Below are 20183 nucleotides of genomic sequence, written 5' to 3'. Positions count from 1 at the left end.
TAAAAATACCCAATCGCCTACATCAAAACTTCTTTCATTGCGATGTTGATCTCCCCGTTGTTTCATTCAATTCTGCACCAAAGTGGCGTTATCCTTTAAAAGTTGGAGAACTTGTTGTTGATGCTCGATGTGATATTTCACTGCTTGAATCTTTTTCTTCTTGATATGTCCTTCTATCTTGAGAGTTTGAGGAGTGGTAATTTCTTCCAATGCATTACAAGATATGGTCGAATTCATTTCTTGATGCTCGATGTGATATTTCACTTCTTGAACATTTTTCTTCTTGATATGTCGTTCTATCTTGATAGTTTGAGGAGTGGTAATTCTTACTAGTGCTTTACAAGATATGGTCGGATTCATTTCTTCTTTATCTGGGTTTGGTTCCTAGTGTATATCCTCTTCTTTTGATGTTTCTTGATCCTTTTCTTCCTCCTCTTCATAATCTATGTAAAATAATTTATTCTCAGCACACTTATGACCTTTAGTGTATTTTCTATCACAATTGTAACAAAGCCCTTTTGCTCTTTTTTCTTCTAATTGTTGTGGTGTCAACCTTGTAGTTTGTGGAAGGCTAGGAGAAACAACACTTCCATATTTATAGTTATGATGCATAGACTTCCTTGTTGCCATAATTTTGCTTTCCACTTTTCTTGCCAACCTCTATGCCTTCTCCAACGAATCAGGTTCCCAAAGGCGAACCTCATGTTGAATGTTATCCTTTAAAGTCCCTATGAAGACATCAATCCTCTGCTTCTCTAGAATACCATTTACCCTTATATTCAAATTTTGAAAGTCCTCAATGTGCTCTGCCATTAAACCCTTTTGTTTTAGATTTATCAATTGGCTAAAGAAGGTGTTGCTCTTTGTATCCTCATAATGTGCTATCATTTCCTCCGTGAAAATTGACCACACGACAAGTGGTTTACGAGAACAAAGCCCTTCATACCATAAAAATTGATTCAATTCTAAATATAAAGATGCAATATGTATCTTTTTCAACAGTTTCACTTCATGTAGATCAAAATATTGTTCCATCTATAATATCCAATTTATAGAATCCTTGCCATCAAACTTCATCATATCGCCTTTTCTTGATTTTAGGAGCTCGATCTTGAAATGAATGTAACTATGTAATTTTGGATCTCCAAGATTTGAAATTGAAAACTGCAGTAACCCTTTGCGTCCTCTTTCCAATGCCACTAGTCTGATTGAAAGTGGATTCTCCAAGAAAGAGTTATGCCCAATCTTCCAAGATGACCTACTTAAATACTTTTTCAATAGATCTAACTTGTACAAAGTGCCACATGTTATTGTTTCGACTTTCAGACCTGAAAACAATACAAATACAAGTACAATCCATCCTCTTTCTGTAGCTTCTTACGAAATTTCAATCTGATGCTCAGAGAGAAAGTTATGACGATTTTCTCTAGGTCACCTTTTTGAGATGTAATTCGGGAGCCTGCAGAAACCCTAAATGTCTTGGACTGTATCTCTGAAAACATAGCGAAACAAGATCTAAAATTCAGGCCCAAGATTCACCATGATTTCGTCACAAATGGGTTTTAATTTCAAAGTCTGAACCTTCGTAGACAACAAAATATAGCAACAATTCCACGATGACCCGTTTGAGATGGAATTCTGGAGCTTGGGAAAACCCTAATTTCATCAGAACATCTCTCCGAAAATATAGTGAGATAAGATCTGAAATTCTGACCCCAGGTTTAGTGAGAATTTGTCTCAAATGGGTTTTTTTTTTAGCTTTTGAAACACCTCAGAAAAATGTTATAGAGAAAATTCCACGATGACCTATTTGGATCAAAGAAACCCTAGAATCCAAAGCTCTAATACCAAATGTTATGAAACCAGCTCACAAAAAGTTAGAAAAGATAGATCAAGAGCTTAGAAACTAGCCTCTTCGAGGAGGAAACCTCCTTTTATGTTAAACAAATTAACAATTCTTAGATGATACAAATGACAAGACCTCCTTTCTATATATAGGAGTCTAAGGGCTCATAATATAATCAGAGCGGACATAACAATAATAATGTAAGGGCACAATAATAACAATAGTGGGCTTCTATGGGGCACAATAATAACAATATGGGGACTACATGGGCACAACAATATAATAAGGGGGTTGCACTAATAACAATAAGGGGTTACACTAGTAGTATATGGGCCTAACATTGTCGAGGAAGGAAAAATCATATTGAACCCTAAAGTAGTCACAGAAACAAGAATTCAACAGCTATGAAATTGACCAATTTCAGAGTATCTCATTAAGTGGAAGAACTTACCCATTGAAGATTCCACATGGGAGGATGATAATTTTATATAGACGCGTCCATAACTACTCAAGCATTGAGGACAACACTTTTTTGAAGGAGAGGGGAATGTTAGGCCCCTATAATACTAGTGTATTCCCTTACTATTATTATCATTGTAGCCCCTTATTGTTATTCTTGTGCCCATTTTGTCCCCATATTGTTATTATTGTGCCCCATAGAAGCCCACTACTGTTATTGTTGTGCCCATGTTGTCCCCATATTGTTATTGTTGTGCCTATGTTGTCCCCATATTGTTATTATTGTGCCCCATAGAAGCCCACTATTGTTATTGTTGTGCCCTTACATTATTATTGTTATTTCGGCTATGATTATATTGTGATATCTTATACTCATATATATAGAAAGGAGGTCTTATCATTTGTATCATCCAAGAATTGTTCATTTATGTAATGTAAAGGAGGTTTCCCCCTCAAAGAGGCTACTTTTGAAGTCGTTGATCTATCTCTTTCTTCTATTTTGTGAGTTGATTGTCCTTCTTCTACTATTAGGAGCCCTGAACGCCCTTGGTTGATCATCTATTATTGTACCTTTTGCATGCGAGCTTGCAGGATTTCCTAATCTTTTTTAATGTGACCAAATTATGATTTATTCCATTTTTTATCTATTGCTTCAGATCCTTTAGGCGGAGCTGAAAGATTTTCATACAATTACATCCCTGAACCATACTAGAGGTCCACCAATCCTTTACTTTATCCGAAAAGGATGTGTCCCGTGACCAAAAGGACTCGAACTTGAAGGGTCGATTACGTTGGCCCAACTTAAAATCCACTTACAACCGGGCTAATGGTCGGATCCCAGACAAGGCAGAATGGAGGCTTTGAAGAAAATGTCCTTACTGATCAGGTCTTCAGAGACCAGGAATCTATCTAATGTAGAGGCGACTTGGTGGGCTCCGCCTCGTTGGTTGCTCCATTTGAATATCATGTTGATGGTTGGAATGACTACTACTTTTAAATCCACTATCCAAGTTCGGAAGAGATCCATTTCTGGATCCTACCATATTATCCCTCCCTTTTTGTCTTCTATTGAGGTTATGAGGTTAAAATCTCCCCCAATCAAACACAACTTTTCCTCACTCATTGTGCGAATCTTTCCTAAATGTTGGAGGAAATCTTCTTTCCCCCTTGGAATATGAGGACCATAGTCTGTCGATAATAATACCCACTCTTTAGCCCCAATATGTCTGAATCTTCTGGATAAAATACAGGGCATACTGATCCAATGGTCAAAAAGGACCTCGCTACGTTTCCAGAGTATTACAATGTCCCCTATACTACCCCTTGCATCTAAAGCTATTACTTCGTACCTGGGACGCATCTGACTGAGCATTGCTTCAATTCTTTCTCCTGTGACCTTAGTTTCCTAGAGCAACACTATTTGGGGTTTCTCCTTTTTTAGGCGATCCTACAAATATCTTTGTTTACCTCGGTTATTGAGGCCCCTCACATTCCAAGAGATAACAATCATTGAGAAACTTTGTTAATTTGGTGGAAAACCGCTGATAGCAGTACCACCCTTCTAGAATTGACTAATGAATCTCCTACCATTTGGATTGATTCTTGAAGATTTTTCCTTCCATGTTTCTTACCTCCTTTGTTTTGACTTTCGGGTTCTTATGAGCCTCCCAACTGGGAACCGATGATATCCAGCGGATTTGGTGGTTTTTGACTCTGCTTTGCCTGATATTGCTAAAACGTGTCCTGGTAGAGCTTCTTTTGATCCTCTGGAATGAACCTCTCATCTAGATTCCTCCATTCATGCAACAATTTCTTCAAAATTTGTTCTTCGACACTCAAATCCTCCTTTGTTGTATCAATATCCATGATATTAAATTTTGTGGGTTGCGCTTGCTCTGCCTTGTTTGAGGGTTCCATCTGGGCTTTTTGTTTTGGCTTAGGATTTCTTTTGGTTGGTTCTCTCCCTCGTGCCATTTCTTTTTTCTGATCTACAGCTTTGGAACTTTCCCCCATATCCTGCAGAACCCCAAAACGATTTTTATTCTCTGGATTTCATTGCTTTATTGCCAAATGTGTTTGGGCCTATTTTGCATTCTTCTTCTTATGTGAAACCTATTGAAAACCTTCATTATCCTCTTGCGGCGAAGTCTGCTCTTTGGCTTGGGACCCAACTTTGGATTACTTTTGATTCAATGGGCAAGCTTTATAAAAATGGCCATACTCATGGCAGTGACGACAACGAAAATGGATGTGCTTATAATTTAGAGGTTGTTGGCAGACCTCGTCTTGGTATTCCAATTCTACAAATTCAGGGAGGGGTTCAGTGATGTTCATGTAAACACAAATGCGGGCATACAAAGTGTATCTCCCCCAACGGGTCGATTCAAATACTTTCACGAATCTTCAAATGGAGTTGCCTATCCCTCCCATAATTTATGCATCCTGAAAATCTACCAGTAGAGCGAATAGGCGAACCCAGGTAGGGGTGGCCATAAAATGTTCCTGATCCGGATTGTAGAGTTCCTCCCAATATCTCATAAAAAACCCCGCATTGTAGTAAAAAGTATGGTCCATTTACAAAATACCTCTCCTTGTCCTTTAGGCTGGCGAATATTACTGTAAAAAACCCTCGAGCTCCAAGCTTCAGATCTATATGACCTTTGGGTTTCCATTTTAGCTAGATCCACTTGATTAGGTCCTTCTCTGATGGCCAAACCATAATAAATTTGCAGATCGGGCCATGATCTTTCATGTACTTGCAGTAGTTCTCCAATTTTTTGGAGGGTATCACGAATATGGGTTTCTTGGTTGTGTGTGGGAGGCAATGCCGGTAGATTCATGCTTGCCATTGGGCTCCCATTACAGGTCCTTCATTAGAGGCGACTCCTTGGCCATGCAGCGACCCTATTTTTCCACTGGTTTTACCTGCTATTACACTGCGATAGGAGGGGATCTCCGCGCCAACCCCCCCACCCAGCTGGGGCGCTCATATCCCCCTGTCAGAGCCTTCTAGTACGAAAATTATTGCAGAAAATGCAGATCTGATATTGTCAGATGCTTTAGTATTTTCTCATAACCCTAGCAGAGCTCATAATTTTTTCTTATATTTTAGGTTTGAATATAAACAAACTCAACTACAAAATTAAGAGGGGTGAAGGGAAATATTCAGTAAAATATAATATTTAGGTTGGAGTGACATGAAATATTAAGTAAAATGTAATAATATTACATTTTAATTAGTATTTCCCCAAGGCCATTTTTTGTTGGGTGGAGGTGATAATAGATATTGAGTAACATATAATACTAGAATATTATATTTTATCCAAGATTTCCCCTTATCTGATCTAATTTTTATTAAAAAAAATCTTCATTTTTTAGGTTCATAAGTAAACTTAACCCCTTTGTAAAAATTTGATCCTAATACAATAAAGATGTTGTAATGTTTAATATTTTAACTTGTTTAAAATAAAATAAAATAAAAGGCATAAAATTAATGATTCTAATTATAATTATAATTAATAATTAAACAAGCCTAGATCCATCTTAACTCTAGATCTACTAAGTTCCGAGAGGCATCAAATTTCTTGAGATGCAAACTTCTTTTAAAGCAAAAAGAGATTTGAGATCCGGAGTTACGATGGATCTAGGTTGGTTCTAAAAACTCTTATCTCATTACAGAAAGATTTGTTTTATTTCCATAACACCCATACAAGTTTATAATTCTAAAGACTTTCAATTCCGTTGATTTCACGCACACACACACATACACATATATATACCTTCAACAAATCCAAACGATTCCTTTTAGATCATACACGATGAAATACCGTTAACCATGTTAACATAATTTTTGAAATATGCTTATAAACAATATTACATATTGATAGCAATTTGAAATCTTAATAGGATGGGGCCTCTTATTCTTTGGGAATAAGGGCAATGGAGGTGGAATTCAAGGCTCTTAACACTTTCCCAAATATTCTTGATTCCCTAACAATTCTCAAGATATATGCTTCTATTGTTTCATAAAAGCCAATGTAGATTTCAACCATCAAGCCATTAGGCCTTGGACTTTAGTGACTTCCATAGTGACTTCAACTTTCAATTCCTAATTCGTTTGATCATCCATGACCCTAAAAAAGAGACCTAGAGTTTTCATTGATTTCCTAATGTTAGCCTTCTCAAGGACTTACAAAAGAGTTTTTAAATGTTGCTTGCTAACTTTTTCCATCTTGTTAAATTTTTTGACCCTTGAGTCGTCTAGTTTACTTATTTCCCAAGTCGTGTTTACATTCCTTTTGTGATTTGCATACATGTTGAAAAAATCAGCGTTTTTGTCTCCTTCAATGAGCCATATGGTTATGCTTTTGATGCTCCATTCAGCCTTCTCTTTATGAGAGAGGCATTTTTTACTTCCATCAACATCTTTTAATGATTGGAATTATTATTAAGAGAAAACTCTAGCTTTATTGTCTTCAAATAGTAATTTTATACCTTCTTCCACTTCCTTTTGATCTTTTCAATTTTTCAAAGCTTGATTCCAAGCCCAATCTCCTAGTAACCTTTTCATTCTCTTAATTAGGTTATCAACAAACTTGCTTTGTCTTTGAGTCATCTATGCTACTATCAAAATGTTTTCATATCTATAATGATAGAGATTTGAAATCTTTTTTATTTAGGCAAGAGTGATTAAATTTAAAGGGTGTCAAGTTTTCCATACTTTAGGCTCAAATTGAAGCAAGACATGCACGTGATCAAAAGAACCACAATAATTCTTTTATGGTTAAACCTAGCCCTACCTTCCATGCAATCGTTTGAAAACAAAACAAAAAAAAAAAAAAAATATTTATATCCTCTTAGATATTCCATGTTCCATACACCATCCTTGTTGCATTTATGCAATTTGAGACAATTTTAACTAGCTATCCAACAATAAGAATATGCTTTAAACTAACAGAGTGAATGAAAAACCTTATTTGTGGGCCCCTTCTTACCACATTTCTCTAGATGTCCTCCTAATTGAAAGTAAATTTGAAATCACCTCCTAATATTACATTAGGACCCATTATAACTACATCGCGAGGCGCTCTACAACCCAGTACGGGGTAGATGTCAAGTGTAAATGTTTAACATTTAACATTTAACAAAATTAATTGCGCCGATAGTCGCTTTACAACCCAGAATGGAGTAGATGTCTAGCGTAAAGGTTTAACATTTCACATTTCACATGTTTAATCTAATGTCAATGTTGGCCCTAATTAAAAATCGATAAAATCAATATAATGTAATGTAATTATTCATTTTTTATTGGGCTAAGAAGTGTTCTCAGCCAAGTATGCTAGAGATGTGTATCGTAATGTTTTGTAAACATTTTGACTTAGTCAAAATTAAAATTAAAATATGGTAGAGATATGTAACTTAATGTAAACATTTTAAATATGTGAAAATAAAATAAAAATAACCCCATGAAAATTTAAAAATAAAAAAATGACCTGTGGTACTAAGAATCCATGGTATTCATGTGGAATATAACATATTTAAGGAGGAAATCAAATTAGCATAAAACCATCTTAGTTTGATGTTATATTTAGATACATAATTAGTTGTAGAAAATGATGGGGTTGAATCCATATAACCTATAAAGGTAAAAAAGAAGAAGGATATGTTCATGTTGGACATTTGTATGGATATGTCTGGTGATCCTCTGTTTTTTTATATGCTTTGTTTCTATGGTTGAATGGATGAATGCATATTGTTTATGTCTTCATTTTAATGACTTATTTGATAATCACTTTAATATAATATATGTAATATATTCTCTTAATTTGTGTGTAATAATGATTCTATAAAGCTTTGTCAAATCTAGGATGGCATGTTTATAAATGAATAAGCTTAGCTATAAAAGTGAGCTAGGGTGAGAGGAGGAGGTGGGGGAAATACTAGGTAAAATGTAATTATTACATTTTATCTAATATTTCTACCTACCTCCATCCACTTTTTACTAGGTTATATTCAATAAAATATAATACTACAATATTACATTTTACCCAATATTTCTCCTCAACTAGTCCACTTTTTATTGTAATTTTTCTTTATATTTTAAGTTTGAAAATAAACAAACTTAACTATAAAATTAGTAGGGGTGAAGGGAAATATTTAGTAAAATGTAATATTTAGGCTGGGGGTGACATGAAATATTAAGTAAAATGTAACAATATTACATTTTAATTAGTATTTCCCCCAGGCGATTCTTTTATTTGGCGAGGGTGATAATAAATATTGGGTAACATATAATATTATATTTTATCCAAGATTTCCCCTCATCAGATCCACTTTTTATTAAAAAAAAATTCTTTATGTTTGAGGTTCATAAGTAAACTTAACTCCTATGTAAACATTTGATCCTAGTACAATAAAGATGTTGTAATGTTTAATATTTTGACTTAGTAAAAATAAAATAAGTATAAAAAATAAATAAAATAAAAAACATACATTACAAGGAAAATACCTTCTTGTGAAGGTTTTGGCAAAATCCCCTATAAAAATAGCCCAAATTTACATTTGTAGTGGAGGTGGCAGGGAAAATGTTTTAGCGGATGTTTTCTGGACAGTGCATATACAATATACAAACGCAACGATGCTTTACTATCCATAAAAGCACTAGTGTTGCATATAACATGGTGCACCATGGAAAAATTATTTTTATAAAATAAAATAAAAACACGGTGCGCAAAATAACACAGTGCACCAGTGCTTGCATAATCGATAGCACCGGTGCCCTTCATGTAGTAAAAACATCCCAGTACATACCATTAAGTAGCATCGCTATAGTTTTTAAATTTCAAAAAAATGCGGTGTTATTTTATAGCAATGCACCGATGCGGTAAAGGTACTAAAACGCCCCGGGGCGTCTATGAAAGAGCACCACTAGGCGGATTTTAATTTTAAAAATAGATCGGTGTTATAGTTAGACAAAGCACCTATGCGGTACCTGTCCTAGAGCGCCTTGGGGCATCCTAAGAAAAGCACCGTGAAAGATTTTTTAATTTAAAAAAAATGCAGTGCTCTTGGATCTATTATGTACCAGTGCGGTTAGCGTAACATACCGGAGGACGGTTAAACAAACAAAAAACCATCCCAACCGTAAATTTTATTTTTACCATCTACAATATTGGAGAGCTTTGAAGCACCAGTGCTATTATTGCCTCATGTAAGCGCCCTGACGTCAATGCTCCTCTTGCTCACCATCCTTTCGTACTGTGCTCACTGCTTGACTTCCCAATTTTTTCAAACTGTGCTAAAATTTGTTTTTCTCCATTACATGTCCACAACGCCTCCCCAACAACCAAATGTTCAGTTAATGTCTATGTTTCTCTCTAATTTAATTTTTTAGTGGATTGGTATTTAAAATTAGGTTAAATTATCCATTGTTTTGAAAATAAAATTCTCTATGCATTGTGCGTTCGATATATTCAGCTCGCACCGATAGCGGTGCACCTTGTAAATTTACAAGGTGCACCATATTTCGGTGTGTGAACATAACACACTGCGATTGTTGCAGTTTGTTTCGTAATTAAAAACACACCAAGAATACGATCAATTATACGTTGGTGCATTGCTCCCGGTGCGTTTATATTTACCAAACTCACCGCAAAAATAATATTAAAAAGAATAGTTATAGCTCGATGTGTTCAATAACCTGAACATTTTGTGTCAGTGTGTTCAATAACCTAAACATTCCATGTCGGTGCAAAAAGGTTATACGTATGCATTGCTGCACACATGTGACACACTACTATGAAAAATTAAATTTGTGAACCAATAAATGTGTGTCATACTTATGTGCTCACTGATGTCAGTGCAGTTATGTTTGGAAGTGTACTAGAGTCAGTGCATGATTGTGTTTTGAGTGCACTGATGTTTTTTTTTAATTGAAAGTTATGTTTTCTCTCTCTCTCTCTCTCTCTCTCTCTCTCTCTCTCTCTCTATCTATATATATATATATATATCAGATTGATGTATTCTATATGTCAATCATGTAGCAGAGACATTAGTAGAGGGAGCAACAACAGGAGTAGGAGCAACAGACAAACCCATACAATATCACCCAAACATGGGAGGCCAGAGAGAGGGAGATGGATTTATACCCTCGCCCTATTATTGCAGCGACCTGAGCGCTCTTAAGGAATATAGACCTCCTAAAGTACTATGAGGAGGCTACATCACTGAAGGTGTACTATGTCTTATTGGTGCATCTAATTTGCTGACAGACTGCCCAGGAATAGGCTTTCCATGTCAGTCCTGGGGCGAGGTATAGGCCCACTGAGGAGGACATAGAGTTTATCACTGGCCTATCGGGGAGAGGGGAGGATTTCCCCCAGTTCCCTGAAGTCCCTCGTGGGGTTGCAGCTAAGAGTCAACTTACTCACACTCAGAGATATGCCAAGCCTCATGTGGTCTGTCCAACAGATTTTCAGGTTTGTGGTGGACAACTACGAATTTTTTTTTTTGCCGCACAGGAGGTTAGGTGCCCCTGTTTATTAGTCACCACCGTTACACACTTTAGTAGGGATGGGAAGCACATTAGTTGCCCTCTTTTGTATTATGTTGATTCTTTGATTCGGGAGCCACTTTGTATAAGATGGTATGCCATTTTTTGAGGCATTTTTGCATGGCTTTAGATAGATGTCGTGTGTTGAGATAGGGGAGGGCGACCTTCCCTTTCGCTTCAGAGCTATCTTGTTTATTTTTTGAGAGGTTTCCAGAGATGAGGCCTGCATTTGACCATCACCCTCGTAGGATGATCATCGAGTTCCAGATGCACATGTTGGGGCAGATGATGCCCAAGAGGGACCTGCTAGAGTATCCAACCAGGATTTATGCCAAAGCACTGGTGCTACTCGCTAGTGAGGATGACCATGTGTTTTTCGCATTGAATTTTCCGTACGTGGGGATTGATTTGAGACAATGTCCCAACATCCTCTTCACAGTGGCTGAGCCTCCAAATGATAAAGGTAATATTAATGTTTTATTTAAATTAATCCAGTTTCATTTTATTGTTTCAATTAATTATAATAAAATTTATCTTTAACTAATGTTTCGAATGCATTTGGAGGATGAGGAAGCGCCGAGCGAGGACGGGTGAGCTAGGGTTTTGAAAACTTAGGGTTTACAGAGACAGAGGTGGAAGAGAAACATAATCGAAGACAAGGGCAGAAGGGTAAATCCTCGGTACGCAATCAAACCTACGAAGACACAATTCGAAGAGGAGAGATAACAACGCCAAACAGGGCTGACAGAAGCAATGGAAGGAGAGCAGGGGAGGGGAGAGATCCCCTCCTACAAAAATATGACGGTGGGCGAATCAAGCGGGAGCGGGATACAGAGAAACCCAAAGGAGAATAGCAGAGATGCGCCAGTAATGGGGAATCGGTGGCAAACAAAGCTTGGGGGCAGATGTCTGCCCAGGGCACAGAAGAAACCAAGGTATGTAATACCCAACAACAAACTTGAAGAATACAGATGTTATATGAGAGACCATGCTTTGATATGCAAGTTTATGGGTTTTTGGCCGTCAAAAAGGGACCTAGCAAAGTGGATACAACAAAGATGAAGGCCGAAAGGGCATATAGATCTAAAATTAGGAGCAAATGGTTTCTTTACAGTGATATTTGCAAACTTGGAAGATAAGGAAAGAACCTTCGAAGGAGGGCCATATTTCATGAATAATGCCAGACTGTTTATGAGGCACTGGGAGGATAGATATAACTCGGACCACGAAAAGATGTTAGCAGCACCCATCTGGGTCAGACTATTTGGTCTACCAATGGAGTTCTGGGACCCCGATATCTTGGAAGGCATAGGTAATACAGTTGGGACTTTTGTCAAGGTAGCAGAGTCAACAAAAAGAGGAAAGTATACATCCTATGCAAGGATATGCGTTATGAATATAGTAGAGCCACTGCCGAAGTATATAGAGCTAGAATACCATGATGAAATATGGCAGCAACCAATGGACTATGAGCATATACCCTTCAGGTGTAGAAGGTGTCACGAATATGGACACCTCTTCAAACAATGCCCACTGAATAAAGAAGAGAAAACACCACAGAAACAGGAAGAAAAACAGAGGAGGACAGAGAGAACAGAGGAAGGGGGAACGGGATTCCAGGAAGTCCATAGGAAAAAAAGGCCAGGAAAGGAAGTAACAAGGATACAACGACCTGCAAAACCAGTAACAATAGAAAACCAAAATAAATTTCAGGCTTTACAGGAGGAAGAGGAGGAGAACGGAGAAGAAGACAACGAGGAGGAGCCAATGGAAATTATAAAAGAGACAAAAGAACCAGATCTAAACCAGAAGGAGGAACTGGGGAGAGCATGGAAATGACAATAGAGCAAACCCAGATGGGGACAGATACCCAGAAGGACAGTGCGAATGAGGAGGAAAGAATCATGAGAAGATTGTTACAGGACTAGAAAAACCTTGATGAAAGATTCATCCCGGAAGCCCAAAAACAATTGTATAAAGAAACATTCCAAAAATACAAGGAGAAAAAAGGCAGCACTTTAGAAAATCAGACAGATCAAATAGAAACGCAAGGAAACCAAAGCCTGGGAATGGAGAGTACTGGCAAAGGAGGTAGGAAAAGAGGCAGACAGACATTAAATGAAACCATACAAGCGGTTGGAGAAATATTGGTCAATTCAGGCAGGGTTATACCTCTTTCAGAGGTATTTCAACAACCATCCAAAAAGTTATAAAATGATTGTCACAAGTTGGAACATCATGGGACTCAACAGCAAAGGAAAGCAGAGGTATCTAAAGGAGAGGATAAAGAAAGATAAGCCTAGGATAATGATAATCCAAGAGACGAAAATTAGTTTCCAAGAATTAGAAGGAATAATTAAAAAACAAAAAATACAATATGAGGTAATGGGCCAGGATGCAAATGGAACAGCAGGGGGTCTTGCAATCCTTTGGAACCCTGAGGAGGTATTGTTTGAAAACTGGATAAGCTCTCCCAGAATCCTCACAGGCTTATTCAGAATGATAGGATCAGCGGAGTGGAGCCTCATCTCAGGATTCTATGGACCACACATACCAAGGGATCGGAAAAATTTCCTCAAGGATCTGCAAGCAACCAGAAGGATCTTCCCTGGAATACCGTGGATAGTAGGGGGTGACTTTAATATGATCAGAACGATAGAAGAAAAAAAAGGCAGCATAACAAGACCAGATCAAAGTATGGAGGAGTTTAACGAAATGATTATAGAACAACGACTGGTAGATATCCCAACAATCAACGGCATCCATACTTGGAATAACCGAAGGGGAGGAAGAAATCAAATAACTTCTAGATTAGATTGATTCCTTATATCAGAACAAATAATGGACCGGGATGTATTTGTTGAAGCTAAAATTATGTCGGCGATGGGTTCGGACCATTGGCCGATCAGGTTGGAAATAGATATTAAGGAAAACTCCTGCAAAAAACCCTTCAGGTTTGAGGCCTTCTGGCTCAGGAACCCTCAGTTCTTATCTAAAGTAGAGGAATGGTGGACTCAAAGTACACAAAAAGGAGGAGGGAAGATGCATACTTTTCAGTTAAAACTCAAAGAACTCAAAGGGAAAATCAAAAAATGGAATAAGGACGAGTTTGGGAATATAATGGAGGAGAAACAGAAGCTAGAGAAAGAAATGGAAGAGATACAACAAAAAATCATTACAGAGGGCAGGAATGAGGAAAGAAGTAAAGAAGAAGGAATTATAATAAGCCAACTGGAAGAGCGGAGGAAACAGGAGGAGATCCTATGGAGACAAAAATCCAGGATTAACTGGCTACGTGAGGGAGAAAGAAACACCAAGTTTTTCCACCAAGCTATGATTCAACATAGGCAAAGGAACAAGATCTTTTCCATTAAAAACGAAGAAGGAGAAAGGATAATTGATCAAGAAAGAATTGAGCAAGTATTGGTAGGATACCATAAAGACATCCTAACAGAACCTCAAGTAGATAGAGAAGCAGCTACAGACCTCATCTGCAAAGAGATTCCTAGAATAATAACAGAAGAACAGAACAAGGCGTTGATGAGGGCAGCCACATTAGAGGAAGTGGAGGAAATTGTGAAGGGTATGAAAAAAAACAAGCACCGGGACCAGATGGATACACCGTGGAGTTTTATCAAGCAGGATGGCATTTTCTTGGACAGGAGATCCTGGAGGCAATAGAGGAATCTCGCATGAAGCAAAAGGTATGGCCGGGTCTGAATACGACTTTCCTTACTTTGATCCCTAAAAATGCTAATTCTGAAACTGCCTAGGGTTTTCGACCAATTTCCCTGTGCAATGTAATATACAAAATAATTGCCACTCTGATAGCAAAAAGATTAAAACCCATTCTCCCTAGCATAATTTCACCTGAGAAAACAGGATTTGTGGAGGGAAGGCAAATTCTCGATGGACTAGTAGTAACCCAGGAAACGATCCACTCTCTAAAACAGAAAAAACAGAAAGGAATGATGATAAAGCTCGATCTTTCAAAAGCCTACGATTGCTTAAACGGGAAATACCTCAAGGCAATCCTTAGGGCCTTTGGATTCAGCAGCAGATGGATAGACTGGGTTTATAGTATGATATCAACGCCTATTTTTTCAGTCATGCTAAATGGGGTTCCATCGTCAACTTTCAGTGCTACTAGAGGAATAAGACAGGGGGATCCTATATCTCCCTTCTTGTTCATAATGGTTGCGGAGGGTTTGGGAAGGTATTTTAAAAAAGAGTTGAGGGAAAGGAAAATTAAAGGCTTAAGGCTATGGGGTAACAATCTGCCCATCACACATCAGCAGTTTGTAGACGATGTCATGCTCTTCTGTGAAGTCTCAATAAAGGAGGTAAGGGGCGTTAAAAGAATCCTGGATCTGTTTATGGAGGCATCTGGTATGGAGATAAATAAAGAGAAATCATGTACCTTCATCTTTAACACTCCGGACACTATTAAGGCTCATCTAACCAGAACGTTAGGGTTCAGACATGGAGAACTTCCAACAAAGTACCTGGGGAATCAGCTAGATACAAACCCCACAAGAATGGCAAACTGGCAACAAATTATAGAGAAACTCAAGAATAGGCTTGCAAGTTGGTCTTTTAGATCGCTGAACATAGCAGGCAGACTGGTGTTATTGAAATCAGTCTTACAGGCGATACCTATTTACCCTCTATCTATAATGGTTGTCCCCAAAGGGGTATGCATGAGAATGAAAGAAATCTTTAGCAAATTCATATGGGGAGGGCCAAAGCAGCAGAGGAAATGGGCACTGGTTTCGTGGAAAAGCTTGACTAAAAGAAAAGAAGAAGGGGGTCTAGGTCTTAGAGACCCGGAAATGCTGAACAAAGTGCTAGGAGCAAAATTGTGGTGGAGGTGGATGAGGGGAGGAAATGACTTATGGAAGAGAATATGGACCCAGAAATATAACATGCCCGCAACAACGGCAGGCATCCTTAGAGCTGAAGAAACTCCCAAAGGCTCCGCAATCTGGGAATTAGCAAGCCAGAGTAGATATATCATAAACAATTATGCCTTTTGGGAAATAAGAGGAGGAGGTACTGCTAGATTTTGGGACGAGGAGTGGCAACAAAGAAACAAATTGGCCAGTATACAAGCCTTGCAAAGTACACAGCAAAAAGCGATAGGGGAAGGGCGAGAATACGTGAGAGACTACTGGAAAGAAGGGGAGCCAAATGGGATATGGAGAACATGGAGAAGGCCAGAAGAATGGGATGAAAACATAGACCAAGAGCAGCAAGGAATATATATAAAAGAACTAGAATCAAGGAAAATTAAAGCCAGACTAGGACTGGATATTCTCAGATGGGGAAAATCTGCGAAAGGGACCTTTACAGTCAAGGAAGCATATTATCTGACAAATCATCAGGAGAGGGAGGAAGAAAACACAGAATGGAAAGTTATCTGGAATAGTAAGTGGTGGCCGAAGATAACCATATTTGCGTGGCTAGTTGGAAGAGAAAGAATCCTAACATGGGATAAGATCCAGAAGAGAGGATTCTTCGGACCCTCGAGATGCAGCCTTTGCAAAATGGGGACCGAAACCCAGGAACACATTCTGAACACCTGCCCATTCGCCTAGCATCAATGGGAGGAGGTCAGAAGTCTCTTTGGAAAAGCAAATAAAGACCCCAATGACATAAAAAAGACCATCTTTCAAAGGGGTGAGGGACAATTTTCATGCAAGGTGGTAAGGAGAAGCTGGAATTTAACGGTAGGATTCGTGATATGGTTTCTGTGGAAGGAACGAAATCAAAGGATTTTTTTAGATAAGCCCAATAATCCAGAAAGGATATGGAAAGGAATTCAAAAGGCAATAAGAGAAACTGTTCTGGCCGAAATCTGGGAAGAGGAAGATTGGAAGGCGAACCCGGAAGAAGGAAGAATCTTAACAAAACTAAACATGGAATTTGGCATGGTATATCCTAGAAAGGAAATGCAGCAACGAGCTCAGACTCAGAGTCCAGATCAGTTCAGATACCCCGGAAAAAATTTCATTAAGTTGAATTTCGATGGGGCTTCCAAAGGGAACCCAGGACCGGCAGGCTTTGGGGGCATCTTTAGGGATAGTCAGAAACACACAAGATGGGTGTACGCGGAAGGGGGAGGAGAAATGACCAACAATGAAGCAGAACTGTGGGCTGTCTATCAAGGTCTAAGGATAGCAGTAAGTAATGGCTACACAAATCAGGAAATAGAAGGTGATTCTCAGATAGTTGTAGAAATGTTACGAAAACTCAACAACGGGAAAGAATGGGAGCAAGTAGCTAGAAGTTGGAGGACGGCTGGGATCGTCCAAGACTTGGTGGAATTATTAAAGAGAATAGACTACAAAATCATCAATCACGTTAGGAGGAAAGGAAACAAGGCTGTTGACTACCTTGAAAACTGGGGGAGTAAAGAACAAGAGGATAAGATCGACAACAACTGGCCAACAATGAGGAATAAACTAGGATGGGATGAACTCACCACTATAATCACTCAAGACCATAATGAATCTGCAACTCAATAAAAGAGACACAGAGAGACCCCCGATCGGGGTGATAATGACGGTGATCAAGGCAATTAATACAGATCAGGTAAGAGAGGATGACGAGGCAAAAGACAGTCAGGTAATGATGAAGGAGGACAGAGGGATTATCAGCAAAGGTATCATATCGAGAAGGGACGGCGACGAGGCAATGAAGGAAGAAGCCGGTGGAGGTAATGCGGCAGAGATCGGACGTGGGAATGACCGCACAGAAGAAGGATGAAAGGAGGTGGGTGGTGATGAAATCGGCAGGTGGCAGGTGAAGCGAGCGATGAGAGACGAGGAGAATCGGCGGAGGAGACATCATAAAGGAAGGCGAGATAAACAGAGGAGAACGTTAAACAATTGTGCCGAGGATTTGCGAAGAGACAGAGCAGTGAAAGCTCTGGGCAGGTTAATAGTAAGGCAGAGAAGGCGGAGAAGACAAGCGGACAACGCCGGAAGGAAGTATCGAATGGCGACAAGGAGGAGAATGAGGAACGACGAGGATGAAGACAACAGAGGACGGAGAAGCCAGGGAAAGAAGGGGAAAGGAATCAAAGAGGGAGAAACAGCAGAGTATCAGACGATCCAAGATGACACGGAAGAAGAAGTAGAAATGTTTGACTCGGACCAGGATAGAGAGGAACAACCGCGCAAGAAGATATGGAAGGATGCGGGGTCAGCAAAGGATAAAATACAGGAGGACAGGGAGCAGGTAGACAAGAGTAACAAATGGCGAGAGGAGAGAGGTGACTTTGGAAGCACCTCAGGCATGAAGAGTCGGGGAGGTAGGGGAAATTACAGGAACAGAGGAAGAGCAGGACGGGGACGAGGACAACGAAGCAGAGGAAGAGGAGGATCGGAAGGGAGACGGGTAGAGAATGAACCAGCACCAGCAAGAAAATACAGGAAAACATTAAAGAAGAGGATTCAGTTTGCGGAGGAAGCCTACTGTGAGAACACCAATAAAGACATCAGAAGGATAATCCAGCATCTGGAGGAAGAAGCGACCCAGGGGCAGAAATGGAAGACTGGGAATACCTCCTCCGGGATCTAGGGAACACGAGAGGCCGCATGACTCTGTATAAACAGGCCTTGCATGTTTACTGGGTCATGAAAAGGCTACTGGCGAAGGCGATGGAGCAAGTGGCCATGGAGATGGCAGAACTGTCACAGGGAATCCCAAACTTGAAGAAAGAATTGCAAAACATTCAGGTCACTCTGATAATGCAGGATAAAAAACTGGAGGAGATTCAGCAGCTGATAAAGGAAACCAACCCGGGTATAAAGAAAGAAGAGGAGCAGCAGGAAGTCATGGCGGACTAATACTGGAAGATATGTATATACTGTCTGTAGTTTTTTGTGAAAACGGTTGAATAGTTTAGTTTCTATTTTCAGTTAAGAATGCAAACAAGAAGTAGTAGTAATCTTTTTGAATGTATAGTTTACATAGCATGGACAAGAAGAATCAATATTTTTTGTTTTTGGATGGCTGTCAAAAACTTAAGGTGGCCAACAGACCCGGTTTCCCCTCGGGGTGGGTTGAGGCCACCATGAAAATGTAATGGTTTCAATTCGAGGTAATGGAAAAAGAATGGTCCCTCCTTAGTTTACAAAAATAAATAAATTATCTTTAACTATTTTATTACATTACTTAATATTGGAATTGCCTAATTATTGTTGTGTACTATATATTTTGTAGATATAAGCACATTCAATGGGGACATGCCTCCTCCCCCATCGGATGGAGGAGATGGGCGAGGTCGATGGTGAGGCACATCCTCAGGGGGGTGTGGGCGTCTGGGGCTATAGGGCTAATCTGCGATTTTGTATAGACTATTGCGACAAATTAGCCAAAGTTTTGATTAACGAGGGAGTTTTCCCTACGAGGGCTCGAGATATTAGTGCGGATCCTAAGTTTGTGAATCTCTTGAGGCACTGTTCGCAAGAGGATGACTCTTATGCGTCATATCGTTAGAGCTAGTAGGCTACTGGCAACGACAAGGGATGCAGGGCATGCAACGATAGATACATAAAATGAGGGTGGTGATCATGATGATTCTAGAAGTAGCACCCCATCAGATCATGGTCGTTAGGGTGGCAGTGATCCTTCTGGTAGTATACCTCCTCGTTAGTCGCATGATGTTGAGATGCCAAAGCTTGAGGATGTACCTTATGTTTCTCTTGACAAAGCATAGCATCCATCTCCTCCTCCACCTCAAAGTTTGATAGACCGCATTGGGGTAGTAGTTGACCATCCATCTTCTTCTACTATAGACCAAGCTGACACTACTACGTTTGTTGTATCGACAAATATTTGATTGTACTCATTTGACTTGTTTGTGTGTGTGTGTGTGTGTGTATATAAGGTGCATTTTTTTTCATGTTTATGTACTTAATTTATATGTTGGTGTTGATGTGTATATTGTTATGTCATGTTAGATATGTTCATTTAATGTGCTTCCAGATATATGTGAATGTGATAGCAGTTATTTGACATGATATTTATATTAATTTGAGGATGTGTGTGGTGATGATGTTAGATTACAAGGTTCGTGTTTTGTTAGATGTGATCACGATGATGATGCTCTGTTAGATTATTAGATTTGTATGCTAGCTAGTGATGTTTATATGTGTTAGAGGTGTATATAATTAGATGATGGTAGTGAATTCAAATGTGTATCTTATATGATGTTTATTTTTGTTAATGGTTATCATCATGATGCTTATTTTTATGAAATGATATTTATTATAAATTACATATTGGTGAACTTATATCAAACTTTTATATATGAATTTG

General features: G+C 38.8%; 1 protein-coding gene across 1 annotated transcript; it reads left to right on the top strand.

Moving 5' to 3' along the window:
* The first annotated feature begins 13697 nt into the window (after window positions 1–13697).
* LOC149163127 (uncharacterized) lies at window positions 13698–14537 on the top strand. Its single transcript, XM_089435354.1, has one exon. It carries the CDS (start codon window positions 13698–13700, stop codon window positions 14535–14537), a length of 840 nt encoding a protein of 279 aa, XP_089291480.1.
* The last annotated feature ends 5646 nt before the right edge of the window (window positions 14538–20183 follow it).

This window comes from Pinus tabuliformis, chromosome 5_2 (assembly GCF_031772625.1).
Source record: "Pinus tabuliformis cultivar Carrire ecotype Pingquan chromosome 5_2, CPIR1, whole genome shotgun sequence".
NCBI lineage: Eukaryota > Viridiplantae > Streptophyta > Pinopsida > Pinales > Pinaceae > Pinus > Pinus tabuliformis.
The sequence above is the reverse complement of the archived record's forward strand: the minus strand, read 5'-3'. Positions and strand labels throughout refer to the sequence as shown.